This window comes from Streptopelia decaocto, assembly GCF_964273445.1.
Source record: "Streptopelia decaocto genome assembly, chromosome: 23".
Taxonomy (NCBI): domain Eukaryota; kingdom Metazoa; phylum Chordata; class Aves; order Columbiformes; family Columbidae; genus Streptopelia; species Streptopelia decaocto.
This window is the reverse complement of record NC_138678.1, coordinates 2,661,601-2,679,426: the sequence shown is the minus strand read 5'-3', so window position 1 is coordinate 2,679,426 and position 17,826 is coordinate 2,661,601. Positions and strand designations below refer to the sequence as shown.

Here is a 17,826-nt window from a genome sequence, read left to right as displayed (position 1 = left end):
TGAACTTTACTCACATGCGTATCCCCTGTGTGTGAGAGGAGTAGGTTCCAGTATAAGTTGGGGAATGACCTATTAGAGAGCAGCGTAGGGGAAAGGGACCTGGGGGTCCTGGGGACAGCAGGGTGACCATGAGCCAGCACTGGGCCCTTGTGGCCAGGAAGCCAATGGGACCTGGGGTGGGTTAGAAGGGGGTGGTCAGTAGGTCAGAGAGGTTCTCCTGCCCCTCTGCTCTGCCCTGGGGAGACCACACCTGGAATATTGTGTCCAGCTGTGGCCCCTCAGTTCCAGCAGGACAGGGAACTGCTGGAGAGAGTCCAGCGCAGCCACCAAGATGCTGGAGGGAGTGGAGCATCTCCCGTGTGAGGAAAGGCTGAGGGAGCTGGGGCTCTGGAGCTGGACAAGAGGACACTGAGGGGGGACTCATTCATGTTTACAGATCTATAAAGGGGGAGTGTCAGGAGGATGGAGCCAGGCTCTTCTTGGTGACAACCAGTGACAGGACAAGGGGTAATGGGTTCAAGCTGGAACACAGGAGGTTCCACTTAAATTTGAGAAGAAACTTGTTGGGGTGAGGGTGGCAGAGCCTGGCCCAGGCTGCCCAGGGGGGTTGTGGAGTCTCCTTCTCTGCAGACATTCCAACCCGCCTGGACACCTTCCTGTGTAACCTCATCTGGGTGTTCCTGCTCCATGGGGGGATTGCACTGGATGAGCTTTCCAGGGCCCTTCCAACCCCTGACATTCTGGGGTTCTGTGATGCTCCAGGGAGCTGAGCTGTGGGTTTGCGTGTGCAGGATCAGCCAGCTCGGCAGGTGATCCACCTCGTGACCTGCCTTCCCTCACACATGAAAGCTCCTTCTTCTGCTTTCTTTGGCAGCTCAAACAGAACAGATGATCTCTGGGTAGTTGAGAGGAGCACGTTTTCAGCAAGTTCATTTTTATGGTAATCCATTGGAAAAATAATCCTCTTCACGCATGATACAATTGTACAAAGCTCTCATTTTATAACTTACATTAAAATTAATCACCAAGGCTTTTTGAATAAAGCTGTATCTGAACAGAACGAGGAGAAGGAGAGGAAGAAGGGAAAGACAGGAAAATTACTCTGCACATCGTTGCCATGAAAGTGAAAGAGTTGCACTTCAGGAGCGTTTCCCCGTTTCTGAGGTCTTCAGCAATGAGTTTTCTCTGGCAGTTTTGGCTATTCAGAACCAAGCAGCTGCAGTCAGGCCAGCACACCTGTGGAGAGCAGCTCTGCTTTGATCCATTCCTATTCTCTTTGCGTCTGGCTTTTTTCCTCTTTGCTCAAGGTCTCTGCTAGGTAGATTTATGATTCAGCTCCGTTGGTGTCTGTCAGGTTCTGTGGACATCATTTTGTTGCTGAGTACATTGCAGTGGGTGTTTTTTTTTTCCCTCTTTATGGTTCTACCTGATTTATTTATGTTTGCCCCGAATAAATGGGAAAGCAGCCAAGTGAATGCTTCCTTGTTTTCCTCTGTGGGCTGTCAGGGTTTTAAGCCCAGTACCTGGTTGTTTTATTTGTGCAGATTTGCTCAGCATAGTTTATTAGATTCCTTGTGGGCCAAGCTACCTTAGGTTGGTACCAACCGCGTTTCCGATCCTTTCAGGAAGAAAGGCAGAGCTCGGTTTGTGGTCTGACTCCCAGTCCGTTTTGCCACACAGGCTCCATTTCATGGTTTTCCACACCGAGGAGTTCCACGATGTGCTGCGCATCTGGGACGGCCCGGTGGAGAACGGCATCCTGCTCAAGGAGATGAGCGGCTCCGGCCTGCCCGGCGACGTCCACAGCACTTTCAACTCCGTCATCCTGCAGTTCAACACGGATTTCTTCACCAGCAAGCAGGGCTTTGCTATTCAGTTTTCAGGTAGGGTTTACACTCCGCATTGTCCAAACCTGCCGTTGCTAATAAGCCATTCCAGGTCTATCTGCAAACCACTGGTGGTGAACAAATGACATTGTATTGAACGTAATAGCGGGAACTTTCAGACATTTGTGCTCTATTGCGTTTGGGTGCAGTCTCTGCAAACAGAGAAAAACCTTTGCATTTTGTCCTTGCAATGCAGGTGAATTGTGCTCCCCTTGCTACAGTCACCTTCACAGTGGTGGACCTGGCAGCAAGATGCAGAGCAGCGCGTTGTGGAATGCACAAGAAGGCTTTACAGATATTTCCCACCGCATTCCCACAGGTCCCTGAGAGACAGCGGGATGGGGGCAGCTTCCCCCAGGCGTTCGGAGAGCGCTTGGGCAGTGGTCTCTAAAAACCAGCTCTATTTAAAATCCCTCAAACTGGATCCCCTGAAGCGCGATCACAAGAGCTCTGTCAGCTGTAAAATGGCATCGCTCGCAGCAGCACTACATGTAATGCACCTGCAGTCTGTCATTGCCGAAGTCCTGGCGGCTGTTACCTGAGGCTTGGCCTTGTCAACACATTAATTTCAATTATATCAGGGTAATACATTTCAGAATGCGCACAGAGGTTTCCAGGGTGCAGGCCTTGCTGACGTGTCCAGGAACCACCCAGCAGATGCTGATTTTGGAGTCAGTAACAAGCAGGGAGGCTGTTTGGTGAATGATGATACAACCTTCCTGGGACTCGGACACATTGAAGTGTCTGAGTTCGTCGCGTCTCTCCCAGGTTTTACCCGTAGCTTTCTGTTCATGTGCTTTGTGTGGCCAGGAAGAGTCGTTGCTGGGTACGAGACCTTCTGGGCTGACCAGGGCAGGGGGAGAACGCAGCTCTGCCGTCCCTTTGCCAGGCTGGTGTGTCAGCCGGCCAGGAAGGCCCAGCCTGGGCTGGGCTCCTTATCTTCAGTTACACAGAAAGAGAGAGAGGGATTTCCTCCGGCTCTTTGAAGGAGAGCTTTCTCTAAACTGCTGGGTGTAATAGACTCTCATCAACTTAGCAGGAAATAAGCTCTTCGCCGCCTGATACGGAGCTGGTCTTTGTTGAACGCTTCTGCTCAAAGCCTTTGTTCACAAGGTGTGACCAAGTAGTCAGGCCTAAGCTTAGAAGTCTAGAGTTTTGGATCTTGTGAACTGTAATGATCTGTATAAGCTTGCAAAACTCCCGTTACTTGCGGACTTTCCATAGCGTTAAGTTGTTGTAGCGTTGACGGGCTGTGAGCTCAGCGGGCAGTGACGTTGGGGTCACCTCCTGCCTCAAAGGGACACGGCAGCGGGACGCGCGTTTCGAAAAGGTCAGGCCTGATGCTTCACAAGGCCAAAGGCTAAATCGCTCCGCCACTCTGGGGAAGTGGAAAGCGCTCGCAGATTAGTTTATTTTGCAGCATGTGTCTGACACAGAATTCTATAAAAGTGCCATGTAAGATTAGTGGATGTCTGGACTTATTAAGTAAACATGCGTGTGCACAATTATACATCAAACTTACGCTCTGTGTAGTGCACTTGAACCTGCCGTTCCCCAGAGCCTGTACCAGCTGGAGTGGCAGATGCTCGGTGCGGAGTAAAAACCACTTTGTGGCAACTTTAAGGGATCCTGAAGGAGGAGAGATGAGGAGTGAAGTCATTGCTTGGATGTCTGCTTAAGGGCAGAGTCTAACTACAGCCAGGGCTGTAAGCCTGTATTAAATATATGTATATATGTATAAAATATCTTTTTAATACTCTTCAGTTTCTACTGCCACTTCCTGCAATGACCCGGGGATTCCCCAGAACGGGAGCCGGAGCGGCGACAGCAAAGAGGCCGGTGACTCCATCGTCTTCCAGTGTAATCCGGGATACGCGCTGCAAGGAGAGGCCAAAATCACTTGCGTGCAGATCGAGAACAGATTTTTCTGGCAACCAGACCCCCCTTCCTGCACAGGTACGAGCAGGAATCCGTCCTCCCATTGCACTGATATAGATGTCTCGGGTAGCTGTCTCATAGAACTACTTTTTAGGTTTATCCCCAGAGCATCTGGGACAATGAGAATCTAGTTCATGGTGGAAACTCATAGAACATACTGCAGTGTAAGTGATGGTATTTAACCTGACAAGGCAAAATTAAAGGCTGCTTTAAAACTCAGGTTGGTGGAGAGGATTGGGGTCATGGGTGAATATTTTCTGCATGAGGAGACAGCAAATTCTGTCATGAGAAAGAACTATCTGACATTTGCTTTGAGCTCATAAAGTAATAAAAGAAGCTCATAAAAGTGATTCTTTTAAATATATCCAGGACATATAAAAATAGTCATGCTAAGCACATAAGAGCAATAAACATCAAATTTGCTGACCAATTAAGTGCTAGCCACAAATTACTTACCGGCAACCTTCATTCCTGGTTATGCGCTGTTATCCCAAGCAAGAAAAATCAATTAGTTCTGTTTCTAACATCTGATTTAATGCCAGGTAGGAAACCTCCCCAGCATGCACAGGATTTATGCTCCTCACAGGACGACTTGGTTTCTCAATGACTGTGTTATGATCTAGTGCAGCACCTTTCCAGCCTGACAGAGACGGTCCTTTTAGCCTTCCCAGAGCTATCAGTAAATCATATCGTTACATGTCATGCCCATCTCGTTGGGTTTTGTTCCGCACCAGCCGCTGGGCTCTCTGGCCTTTGAGAGAAATGCAGCCGGCGCCTTCATCTTGGTGTGAGATGAGATCTCGTGGGGATTGGACTGGATGATCTTTTGAGGTCCCTTCCAATCCCTGACATTCTGTGATTCTGTGTCTCCAATTTGACTTGGAGATACTGTGTTGAGTCCTTTTTGAACAGAAGTCTTGTTTCAGAAGCTTTGTGAAAGAGATGAAAGCAATGTCTTGCTCCTTCCCTCTGCTCAGCGACAAAGGATCTACAGAATTACTCAGTGGTTTTCTAGTAACTGTCTAACAGGCTGCGTGGTTAGAGCTGAATTGGAAAATGGGGTTTAATTTAGGACTTGGATTTTACGTCTGTATTTAGCATTTCAAATGTATTTTTCCATCTTTACTGTACGACTCCTGTAGTCCCTAAACAATGTGGGCTGAACTGGAACCTCAGCTGAAACAACCCCCAGGGGTTTGGGGTATTTGAAGTTGCATCCTGACCCAGCTCCAAACAGTTCTGGCTCAGACCGGATTCTGGTTTAAATCCTTTGGAGACTATGGGTGGGATTTTCAAAGGAATCAGAGGGTGGTGAACAATCATCTCCCTTCGGCGTTGCAAAAATGAGTCCGTCTGCTGTAGTTTCTTCCTGAATTTTCCCTGACTTTACAGTCTGGAAGAGGAAAGCACCTCGAAATTTGAGATAAATGGTCACAAGGGTGAGGGAAATGCCAGACACCTGAATTTAACACAGGTTGTGCCCCCCCCATTCACCCCATCCCAAATCTGGGAGGATCGATCTGAGCAACAGGGGAGTCTCAGAGCATCGACCCTCGTGAAGAAACTGCGGAAAGGCTGACAGTAATGAATCAGTTGTGAGTGTATTTGCCACAGTGGAAACATATGCAGGCACTTTCAGCCTTAAAAAAGTAATAATTGATTTTTCAATCAGCTTGGCATTTAACGTGTCGCTGACTGCAATAAACACGAACAAGCATTTAGACCCAGACAACATGTTTCCACTTACGTTGCAACATACCATCCAGACTTGGACTGGGAGTTGCCTAAATAAATGTTGCGGAAAAGCATAAAGCATCTTTCCCTTTTTGGTTACTCACATTTGTATGTTATGAAGATTTTAATGGCGCCTATAGCTCTGTGTGTGTGCGCATACCTCATCTCTGTTAGGGTCGCTATAAGATATTGCAATATGCGTCTTAATATCAGAGGAGCCTGCAAAGCGCCTCTCCGTCCCCTTGTCCATCTCTCTTTTCTCCCGTCCTGCATCTCATCTGCCTTTTTTGGAGTTTCTCGGAGACAAAGCCTCATCCCTTTGCTTGATTCCCCTCAGCCCCGTGCGGAGGCACCTTGACCGGGCCGGCCGGGGTGATCCTGTCCCCGCAGTACCCGGAGCCCTACCCGCCGGGCAAGGAGTGCGACTGGCAGCTCACGGTCTCTCCGGATTATGTCATTGCCCTGGTGTTCCACACGTACGTACCCGCGAGCCATTCGGTTCCACTTGCGTGGGACAAGGAGGGGAGAGCGGCGGTGGGCACGGGGTGAACGGGGTCTGCACGGGGCTCCTTTGCCCTCTGAAAGAACCAAACCAAACCTGGTGGGACTGTGCCGTAGTCCTGGGTGACCTGTTCTCAGCCCTTACCTCCATTTGGGAGAAGATGCACATATTCCAGCTGCTCATTGATCCAGCCGTGGTTTTACAGAGCACCACGGTGTGGCTGGTGCAGCGTGGAAAACGGCTGCAGTGACACTGGCTTCTGCATCCCTTGATTCCTGACGTACGGAATGGGGACACAAGTGTCCCGCGCTCAGCATGTGGTTGCACGCCCATCAGGACCACCATCTCGGTTGTTCTCTAGGGCTGCTGTAGCTCATATTTCAAGCGCTCTTTTGGTTTTGCAGCTTCAGTTTGGAGCCTGGCTATGATTTCCTTCATATCTACGACGGGCCCGATTCACTCAGCCCCCTGATCGGAAGCTTCTACGGCTCGCAGCTGCCCGAGAGGATAGAGAGCAGCAGTAACAGCCTCTTCCTTGCTTTCCGAAGCGACGCATCCGTCAGCAACACCGGGTTTGTCATCGACTACACAGGTACGAGCTGCCCGGGGTGCTGCCCGAACTGCCGCGAGAAGGAATGAGGCTTTGAGTTTGCTCCTTAATTCCCCCACGCTTCAAAAAGAACCTGGGATTTGGGTCGGAGAAGTTGCAGAAAATAGACCTTTGGGGAATTGAAGGGAGAAGATAAGAAATACAGGAGGGAGCATGTGTGAATCAAAATCAAATACTCGGCTCCTTGCCACTGTGGGATCCCAAGTACAGTTCAAAGACACCGTTCTCTCAGTATCTCCTTGTGTTTGGTCAGTGCTACAGCCCTCTATAGCTCCCTAAATACCAAATAGCAGCTGTGTCAGCTCTGTGCAAAACACTGCTAATTACCAGGGGCTTTGTAGCCCTCTTTTAGTAATAATTTGGGTGAGAAAAAAAAGGTAAAGCTGCCATCTGTCAGTCCCTCCTTGAAATCCTGCATCTTCTGTGGGACTGGGACTGTATCGCTCGCCTGCAGCTACGGTGTGTCGGCTGAATTTCAAACAGCCTCAGCACTTCATTTGAAATTGTTTCAGGGGCAATGGCTCTTCAAGAGGAAGTTGTCCTCTGGGGCTGCGAGGAAACAGAGAGGGAAGAATGAATTTGGCTTTTATGATGTCAGGTTTTGCATAGAGCATGACAGCGAGAGCGACGTGGGGATGGAGCGGTGCCGTAGGAAGGTGTTGGAGAGCGGATCTGCGGCCAGGCAATTTCCCAGTTTTGCCACACTGATACAGTCTGCCAGCAGGGTTCCTGATAGATGAACACATAGCTTTTGTTTTGCACCCATGACACACCAACAGCTATGAAGCAGAATGAAAAATCAAACTAATCTGGGCAGGAACAACCCCAGGTTCCAGTATAACTTGGGGAATGACCTATTAGAGAGCAGAGTAGGGGAAAGGGAGCTGGGGGTCCTGGGGACAGCAGGGTGACCATGAGCCAGCACTGGGCCCTTGTGGCCAGGAAGCCAATGGTACCTGGGGTGGGTTAGAAGGGGGTGGTCAGTAGGTCGGTGTCCAGTTGTGGCCCCTCAGTTCCAGCAGGACAGGGAACTGCTGGAGAGAGTCCAGCGCAGCCACCAAGATGCTGCAGGGAGTGGAGCATCTCCCGTGTGAGGAAAGGGAGCTGGGGCTCGGGGGGATTGCACTGGATGAGCTTTCCAGGTCCCTTCCAATCCCTGACATTCTGGGATTCTGTGTAATGTTACCAGCAAAGAAAAGCCATGAGTGTGCTTTCCCCATGCACGCTCAAATTTGCAGAGGTTTGGTTTGCTGTTGGCATAAAGCCTTGCCTTGGTTTAGAGGGGTGGGTGAAACTTAAAACGCGATAATTTGGGATTGCAGCTGGGGAGGAATTTATTCTTGGGGTGACGTAGCAGGGAGTGGAGTTTTGGGGTCAGTCAGGTTCATGAAAAGGAGTATTTTTTGGGACCATACTCAGTAATGTAGAAGGCAGAGGGGCTGTTTGGAGAGATTCTTCCCAAATTATTCTTCCCCCCACCCGCTCATAGTTTGTGAGTGTTGGGGACTTGTTGTGGACAGAGAAGCAGGTCAAGCTCCGGCGCCGCTGCCACCCAAGGAACACATCCCGATGGTGCCGAAAGCTCAGGTTTGGCTCCTTGCACTTGTGGCGTGGAGAAGGAAGGAGTTCCAGGCTGGATACTCCAAAGCAGGAGTTTTTCCTCATACTTTTTAGTATTTCTCATTTCTGTTGTAGGCCAGAAGTGAAGTGGCGTGAAATTGAAAGCAAATGAAGCAAAACTGATTACTTTTCACTCTTCCAAAGGAATGAAGGGAAAAAAAAACCCCACCACACCAAACCCCAAGCCTTATTTCAAATCCATTATTATTTCGCCAGAACTATTTTGCCCATCCTGAGCTTATAAACATATATTCAGCATTACTTACGGGTTATTTAAGGTGGAAATTCCCACAGAAACACTGTTCTGTAAAATCCATTGCAGAACAAGCTGTTTAAAAACATGCACTACTGTTTGCTGGTAAAACAGAGATGAGGGATGACGCTTGACCCTAAAACAACTTGCATTTGGGGAATGGATCTGTCCTTTGGCCAAGGTTGTCCAGTGCGCCAGGGGAGCTGCTTGGGATGCCGGATCACGGTGTAGTCTGTCCTGTTTTTGATGTGACTGTCATGACAAACTGCCTTTAGACAGTTGCTTTTGGGGTTGTTTTAAGGCTTGGCTGTTGGTAAAGGCTCACACGTGGAGTTCACGATGTGCTGGGCCGAAGCTGTTGCGGGATGTGCAGCTGGAAGCCTGACCTGGTGCAGGAGCTCTGAGTTTTCCTTGGGAAAGGAGAGGGGAAGCACAGAGCGTTTCTGCTTTCTGCGGCCTAATGAGCCAGTTCTCATGGCATTTTAGTCTTGACTCTTTTCTAAACATTTGGCAGCCTGAATCCATGTTAATTGGGACATCAGGGTAAAGTCCTTGATTTCTGAAGTGCCTGAGTGAAAATAAAGCATTAATTCTAAATGGGCAAGCCGTGCCGTGCTCACTTCATAGCCTAATAAATCAAAGGCTGGGCAAGCTGTGGCTTTCCCACATCCCTCCATGAGTCTTTTGCTGTCTCCATGCAACCAAATTCTTCCTCCAAGCCGAGCTCCTGGCTCCCTTTGTACCCTGCTGCTGGGACCGTCGGGGCGGGTCGTCGGCAGAGTGTTCATCTGGAGATGAACAACAAAAGCAGAGAGATTGTTGCTCAGCAATCCACCACCACCCTTTTTTTTCCCTTTTCAGCAGTCAGGGTGACTTGAATGCTGAATGTCATGGTTTTTCAAAGCCGGAGCAGAGGCTGAGATCGAGCGGGTGGCAAAGGCGCCTGACAGCGGGCGGGCAGGTTGAAGCCACATCAGCTTGTTAGTTGAAACACAGCGAGACTCTTCAGAACAGCCAGAGAGGCATGGAGTGGTCAGGAGGAAGCCGAAAGGGTCTGAAAGTGAATATTGGCCATGCAGAGAAATACAAGCTCGTGGAGTGAAAGAGCATTTTGGAAAAGAGATGACAGGTTTGCAGTTGCAAACGGCCTCTGTGCTACAGCGGACTCTGGGCCACGGAACCGCTCATCTGCAGCCTCCTGGGTGACCGATACCCAGAAGCAGTTTGTCCCCTCTGGGCTGTGGTGACCGGAATATCCATCGACTCACAGGGATGGTGAACAACCTGCTCGTGGCTCCAGCTGATATCTCGCGAGCGTCAGGATGAGTGAGGATGGAATGGGTTCCCCGAGCTGTGCAGAGAGCCAAGGGCCTGGCGTTCCAGTGCTGGGACTGAAAGGAGCTTTTCGGTCCTGATATCATCATCATCATCAAGATTTGTGTGTCTCAGCAGGACCTACCTGCAGATCATACATGGGAAATAAGGATATAAAAGTGTTAAATTCTTTTATCGTAGAACCCAAATCTTCTCCATCACGTTCTGAGTATCAAAGCTCTCTTTTGCATGCTGTGATAATGATGCTTCTAGGAATATTTGTGTCTCTTCCCAGGATCAGATAAACAGGACCATCTTTGGTTCAGAACAGGGTTGCTCGAAGGAAAAGTCTCAAGTTTGTACAGAAAACGCTGTTGGCACAGAGAGAACCCAGGACTTGGTGGCTCACGGTTTGATACATCACGGTCTGATGGCTGGTGAGGAGCACCGGGGGTTGACCAGTGGCTCCCAAAACAGGGAACTGGTGTTGCAGGAAGAACCAGCGGCCTCATTGTGCGGCTCAGGGCGGCTGTTCCCGATGGGAACGTTTCCCATCCTTTTGTGCCCTGTTTACCTGCATCACTAGCTGTGGTTCAGCTGTGGTACAATGGAAACCGTGGCAATAATCCTATTTTTCACTGCAAACAGAGAAACAAAAGCAAGATGTGGGGGCTTCATGTTTTCTGTTTCTCCCTCCACCTCTTCCCCAAATACTAAAAGCCCTTGATTTAATGCTTAAACACATTATAATTGTTCACAGACCCACTGCTCTCAGAAAAGCCCTCATCTTTAATGAGCAATTTCCAAATGACAAAAGAGCAGGATTAATCAAAGCCTCTAATTATATTTCATGCAGAAAAAAAAAAGAGAGAAATAGAAGAAAAAAAAATAAAAAAGACCTCAGAAGAAGAAAGGAGGAAATATCCCGGTCCTGACAGCTTTGGAGTCTTTACTGGAATTTTCATATGTAAATGAAGTTTTTAACTCTGCAGGGCATAGCGAACAGAGAGAAAAATGTCTTCATTTTGTCTAACTGCTTGTAATCATTTTGCCGTAATTGCAGCCATGCTGCACATCTGGAGGATCCAGCAGCACGTGGCGCCCCGTGTTTCCACGGCGAGAGCGGAGCAGCTCATGGATACGGGAGCGAGTGCCGGGGAGATGATGCGAACAGATGTAGCACGTCCGAAATGTGTCGTGTGTTCGGTCTGTGTTTCTGTGCTCTGGTTTGCAAAGTTCATTGCAGCCTGTGCAAGAGAGCGGGTGCAGGTAGGGGAATCCGAGCTTTGCCTCGTTAATTGGATTGGGTGCCATAAATATGTGTGTGAATGAAACTTCCTTCTTCCAGTGAGCGTCAGAGAATGTTCTGGACCAGAATGTGACCTGTATAATTCCTCGCATTCAGCAACGCAAGAGAAGGCTTGAAATCTGAACTCTGCAAATGGAACTAGTCTTATGATATGCTTAAATGAGATTCCTAGACGACAAAAGCCAAAAAACATGCCGTTAACCAACATTGTAGGTTACCTGTGTCAGACCAATGACGATCTTGGCAATTCTCCCTTGCAGAAAATCCCCGGGAGTCGTGCTTTGATCCTGGATCGATTAAGAACGGCACCCGGGTGGGTACAGACCTGAAGCTGGGATCCACCATCACCTACTACTGCGACGGAGGCTACGACATCGAGGGGGTCTCCACGCTGACCTGCGTCATGGGAGAGGACGGGAAACCCACCTGGAACAAACCTCGACCTACCTGTACAGGTGAGGCGAGAACAGTCTATCGCCAGATGCTTCAGCTCTTTATCCTCGTGAAGAGCTTGACGTTACTTTTGCCCAGAGCTGCTCACGAGGCAATAGAGACGGTTATTTGTTTTCCTTTGGGTTTCTGTGGGTTTTTTTGGTTTCTTTTCTGGCTTAATGGGGAAATGGTTTAAATGACGGGTTTGCAGACCTGCTTAATCTGCGAAGTGAGTCAGGAGATGGCCGTCAGTCTGCGGGGAATGGATAAATGAAACCTCTGGTGGGGAGGATGCTGTTCCCGGGGGAGCCGAGACAAGAACAGGAGCTCATTCTGTTGAGCTTTAACATGGGGTGGAGAGCAGCACAAATCACACATTGGGCGACACCACCACCGTACACGGCACCCTTAGCCTTGCTTGATAATTAAATGCAAAGCAGACGTGAACTCGGGTTAGGATAAGCTTTATTTTCTTAATAAGAAGCTGCAGCGAGGGCGGCAGCGCCTGGAGCGTGGGCTGGATGGTGGCTGGGGACAGGCGGCGGCGCACAGAAACAGCGCGGGGCCGGGGGTGGATCTGAAGCATCGGGGAAGGAGCTGATGACTCAGGACGGGCTTTGGTGGGGTGTGCTCAGTGATCTGTGCTTGACTCCCCTCCAGCTCCCTGTGGCGGTCAGTACACGGGCTCCGACGGCGTCGTCCTCTCCCCGAATTACCCCCAGAACTACACCAGCGGACAAGTCTGCTTGTACTTCATCGTCGTGCCCAAGGACTATGGTATCAGCTTTGGATGGCTTTTGAAAATCTGTCCTAGTGTCTCTGCAACTCTGTCGATTGGCGTTTTTTGTTTGAACAAAACAGTAGTATAAGTGTGCGTATGAGTCGAGATAAGGGAGGTTGGAAAATACTAAGGGGCACTATTGGATGCTGTTTATACTTCGTTATAGTCAGTAAGGATGGTGGGAATTTTCTGAATTTAAAAACATATCAAAAATGCCAAACCTAAAAAGCATCATCTTGTGATTCCCCTTGCAGTTCCTGCACTGTATCCACTCATGCAGAGTTGAGAAATCATCAGAACATAATGAATGGTGATGAATGCTAGCTGCAGACTCAGAGCCCTCCGAGAGCACAAAGTGTATTTGCCATAAACACCCGCTAACCGTGGTGCTAAATAATCTGTCTGTGCAGAGAGGCACAGAAATGCACACTGTTGTGGTTGTGCAACTATGGTACTTCGGACTAATTTTCATTTTTAAATTAAATTCTGAAACGAGATCTAAACAAAAGCCAAATCCATTCAAAGGGACCGGCGTTCCTTTTGTAGGGTCTAGTGCTGCTTAATTTTGGCAAGAGCTCAAATATGAGAATGATCGATGTTCTAGAACCTTTGAGGCAGGAAGCTGGTTACATATTTTCCTATTTGAAGGGAATTGAACGTTTTTGGAGAGCACTTGCACCGACAGCTCTGGCTGCTTCTCAGTGCATTATATCGATCCAGTCGGTCCCTGTGGTCTCTTCAGTGCGTACGTTCCGTCTCCGTTCCCGGGTCCTGTGCTGCTCTCTTAGCCCTCTTAACCGGGTTTACTGTACCTGATCTTGATATTGTCTTAAGAAACACAATAACGAGAGGGCTGGACAGTCCTGATCTGCAAGTCTGGGTTTGGTTAAGGTAGGGTGACAGCTAAATTAGTTTCTCTTCTCCACCTGCCACCTTTCAGTAGCTTCATTATAGACAAGCAGGAAAACCATTAGCAGCGAATGTTCTGCATTTCCCGTCCGCTTCCCTTCTCGGGGTCTGTGTGCAGCGGCTATCGGGCTGTGCTGGCGTCGCTTGTTCAGCATTCCCAGCATCACAGCTGTGCTGGAAACCCAAAAGTGAGGAAACAAATGTCGTAGCTCGGTGGATGATGAATTTCACAGCGAGAGACCTCTCAGCTTGTGAATCCGCAACTGGGCACTTAGAACTTGAAAATGCAAAGCTAGGAGAAGGAGACAATGGGGAGAAAAATACCTAAGTGCAGATTAGGGAGGAAAAAGGCCCTTCTTATATTTTGAAAAATAAAGATAAATAGCTAAACTCTCTTTGCTCGAGCTAAAAAAATGCGCTGATCCTCTCATTATCATTTTCTCCCTTTTGTAAGCTCTGCTTGCTCCTGGGTGCATTTCAATGTACGCAGTGAGACCCAGAGCACTGCACAGCCCCTCGTTAGTAGCCTCTGTAACAGGCTTAGCACCGTTAATAAAGTCGTGAGCATCGTCTCTCCCGACCAGCCGTCCTCGCTGACCAGACGAGTTCAACCAAGGGATTAAATTCTTCAGGACGGGGATTGTTATTTAGTTCAGGTTTTGTACAAAGCCTAACCCAACAAGGAGCCCGCTTCATGACAGAGGTTCAATAGAACTAATAAATAATAATTATCAGTCGGTGAAATTATATACCTTGTGTTCTGTAGGCAGGCAAAGGGGATGATTCATTTAAAAATCCCTTTCGGCCTATGAATCAGTGTTAAAGCGCCCTGGCAAGCGAACGCGGGGGAGGCTGCTTGCTGCGGCTGTTATGCCTACTTTGTGGATAAATAAAGGGCTCCCATCTTCCCGGGCTGTCAGTCAGGCCCTTTTTATCTTTGCCGAGCTCCTGCAATGCGAGCGGCCGCGCAGGGGGCGCGGGGCCGCCCGTCCCACCGCGCTCCCTCTCTCCGCAGTGGTTTTCGGGCAGTTCGCCTTCTTCCAGACGGCGCTCAACGACATCATCGAGGTGCACGACGGCCCCAACCAGCACTCGCGGCTCCTCAGCTCCCTCTCGGGCTCTCACACAGGTAGGGAACGTGTCCCCGGCGCTGATGGGAGAAAGGCAAGTTAAAAATACAACCCGCGGTTAACAAACGCCTTGGTGCAGCTCATGCTGTAATCTCTCTCTCCCGTTTTATCTTTCTCCTCATCTAGGTGAATCTTTACCGCTAGCTACCACCAACCAGATTCTCATCAAATTTAGTGCCAAGGGTCAATCTACAGCCAAAGGTTTTCATTTTGTCTACCAAGGTGAGTACAGTTGTGTTCTGGAGTTGTCCCCAGATAACAGTCAAAAACACAGCGATGGTTTGAAGTGTCCCGAACTGCTTTTGGCACCCGTGGGTCCCCGCACGCTGAGCAGGAAATCCCACAGGAGATTATTTTGGTAGCGGTGAACTTGCAAGGCTGTCTGGCTCCTGTAGGTACTTTGTATTCAGAACTTCCATTTTCACTCGGCCTCAACCCTCACACGTCCCAGGATTAGTATCAGAAGTATCTCCTTGAATCACGCCCTGAGTACACAGTGAGTTCTTGAGGTTTATACCCCAGCGATGCATCCCGCTGGCGTTTTAGCACATTTCTCGGTGTAAGCAGCTGAGCGCTCGTCTGGCAGCTCCAAAATCCTCCCTCTCCGCCTGTTGTACGTTCAGCTCTCCTGCTGCCAAACTTTGGCCCCTTGATCCTTCAGTAACAGCTTGCGTCGCATCGGGCGAGTCCCGCCTCGAGATTTTAAAGCGGTAAATCGAAAGCCATGCGCAGAATGGTGGGAAACAGAAGGGCTCTCTCACCCCCGCGCTTTGCAGCGTTCTGGGGGGTTCAGCCAAGCTTTCACACGCACGTTACGGGAAAGTGGGGGCAACCTGGGCCTTCTGCGGGGGCGAAGTGAAGCACGGTTTGGATTTCACGCCACCCAGAGACCCGTGCTCTTGAATTTCTGCCTAATCGTTGTAAAACAACTGTAGTTCTGATAGTAATCTGTAAAGGTTTTGGCAAAGCGAAGGTTTTGATGAAATCACTGAAGGTTCCCTCCCGCATGCTAATGACGAGCTGTGCTCTCTTCAGTGGCATTAAACACTAATAAATTGTAAAGCAACTCAGTGAAAAATATAAATTGATTTCCTCCTCAGCAATAGGAATTTCTTTGACTTGTTTTTCCCCTTGTTTACCTGTCAGACTCTCCATTTCTTTCTCTGACTGTTGTTTCCAGTATTGAACAGGAACGCAGGCAATTTCAACAGCTGGCAGTGCAGCATCACAACTTCAATTCCCCTTGTCTTTCTTTTTGCATTTTCTCATCATGAAGAAGATTGTTTAAAAGCGCTGTCCTTTCTAGTAATGAGACCAAGTGAGCTGAGAAGCCTCATGTGTTTCCCACTGAAGCTCCAGCATTAAGTGGCAAACCAACTTTTTGGAAAGTCACTGCTGAGTGCCTTGGTCACTATTTAGAAGTGACCTTTCTGATGTGATAACGAGTTTCCTGAAGGCAAACAGTCTCATCTTAGAAAGCACGCATGGTTTGTAATGGCCTAGCTGGTTTTATTTCAAGTATCACTTGAATTGACAGAAGTTTTTGGAGGGTGCAGAGGAGGCGACGGAGCTGGTGAGGGGCTGGAGCACAAGTGTGATGGAGCGGCTGAGGGACCTGGGGGTTCGGCTGGAGAACAGGAGCTGAGGGGAGACCTTCTGATCTCTGAACTGCCTGAAAGGAGCTTGGAGCATGGAGGGTGTTGGTTTCTTCTCCCAAGTAGCAAGTGATAGTACAAGAGGAAATGGCCTCAAGTTGCGCCAGGGGAGGTTGAGGTTGGATCTGGGGAACAATTTCTTCCCCAAAGGGCTGTGGGGCATTGGAACAGGCTGCCCAGGGCAGTGCTGGAGTCACCGTCCCTGGAGGGGTTTAAAAGGCGTTTAGACAAGGTTCTTAGGGACATGGTTTAGTGCCAGATTTAGGTTCGATTAGGTTATGTTTGGACTCGATGATCCTGAGAGTCTCTTCCAGCTGATTCTATGACTCTGAGTGAGATATCTATTTTTCTTCTCAGTGGTCATGTTTGAATTCATCCTCTCTTTGAGGTTTAGCCATGATCAGATCCCTGTGTTGCTTCTAGCAGACCTTTAACTTGGCACTTAATATTTCCAAACCGTTTGTTCTAACCATTTTGTTGTTTTCTTTTCGCTTTGCCGTTGCGCACTCCTCCCGGCTGGGTCGCCAGCGGTTCCCCGGACCAGCGCCACGCAGTGCAGCTCGGTGCCGGAGCCGCGGCACGGCCGGCGCCTGGGCAGCGACTTCGCGGTGGGAGCCGTGGTGCGGTTCGAGTGCGGCCCCGGCTACGCGCTGCAGGGCTCCCGCAGCATCCAGTGCCTCAGCATGGCCGGGGCACTGGCGCAGTGGAACGCCTCGGTGCCCACCTGCGTGGGTACGTGTCCTTGGGTCCGGGGGGGAGACACAAGAGTCGTTTGTGCTGGAAAATAAATCGCAGCCTTTGGGATGGTTTGAAAGCGGACAAACAAACTGAAAAAATAAATTAAAAAATAAAATTAAAATTAAATAAATAAAATACACCACCAAAACTAAACAAGTACACCACCCTATTTCATACCACTTAGGAACAAAAGCCAGGCCTGCCTGGGAATGTTAGCAATCTGTTACTAATAGGAAGAAGGGCGGTTAATGTCAGGGAAGGGACCTTTTGGTCCAACATTGGGTGATGGGATCTGGGACAGCGTCTATAATAAATCAGATCTGTCTCAAAGCTGTTTTCGCTGCCTTTGGAGGAGAGCGGTTCCTAAAGAATGACTCGTGGACTGATACACCCAGTGCTGCCCACGCCCCAGGGCTGTGCGCTGCTCGTGTTAGAAGTTACATGAGTTACTGAAAAGAGGATTATTCATACAAATCTCCTCCTTAAATCATGAGCCAATTGTTTCCTTTCTTGTTGGCGCACAGATGTTTTAAAGATGTTTCAGCATCAGGCCAAGTCTTTCCATCTTCACGTGTTTCTTGGCTCGTTTCAGTGCCGTGTGGTGGCAATCTGACGGAACGCAAAGGGACCATCCTGTCCCCCGGGTTCCCGGAGCCGTACCTGAACAGCCTCAACTGCGTCTGGAAGATAACGGTGCCCGAAGGAGCCGGGATCCAGGTACAGTTCAGCAGCTGTGGCTGCAGCCTGAGCTCGAGACGAAAACACTGAGTACCTGGTGCACTCAAAGGCCACGTGTTATGGAGTTGCTGCTCCTCGCAGGAAAGAGATGGGTTGAATGTGTAATTGTCTGGAATCAGATACATACACCATGACGGCGTCATATTTCACTGGAATTTTGCCTCCTGGAGGCACTCGCTGTGGGAAATGAGCTTGGAACTGTGTGGCTGTTCTGGTGTAGCGAAATAATTGTGGTATTTGGGGTATATATCTTTATACCGCTGAATTAGGCAAGGTT

The 17,826-nt window shown here is 49.2% G+C and overlaps 1 protein-coding gene across 1 annotated transcript in view; it reads left to right on the top strand.

The window, feature by feature from the left end:
• CSMD2 (CUB and Sushi multiple domains 2) overlaps positions 1 to 17,826 on the top strand; it is a gene marked incomplete at its 5' end in the record, with an annotated part of 226,308 nt that overhangs the window by 151,228 nt on the left and 57,254 nt on the right. The window contains 10 exons of the mRNA XM_082071314.1: positions 1,681 to 1,883; positions 3,651 to 3,842; positions 5,896 to 6,034; positions 6,465 to 6,652; positions 11,427 to 11,621; positions 12,259 to 12,375; positions 14,304 to 14,417; positions 14,545 to 14,640; positions 16,602 to 16,805; positions 17,404 to 17,528. Of these exons, the coding sequence (XP_081927440.1) occupies positions 1,681 to 1,883; positions 3,651 to 3,842; positions 5,896 to 6,034; positions 6,465 to 6,652; positions 11,427 to 11,621; positions 12,259 to 12,375; positions 14,304 to 14,417; positions 14,545 to 14,640; positions 16,602 to 16,805; positions 17,404 to 17,528 (1,573 nt within the window). The remainder of the gene's footprint in view (positions 1 to 1,680; positions 1,884 to 3,650; positions 3,843 to 5,895; positions 6,035 to 6,464; positions 6,653 to 11,426; positions 11,622 to 12,258; positions 12,376 to 14,303; positions 14,418 to 14,544; positions 14,641 to 16,601; positions 16,806 to 17,403; positions 17,529 to 17,826) is intronic.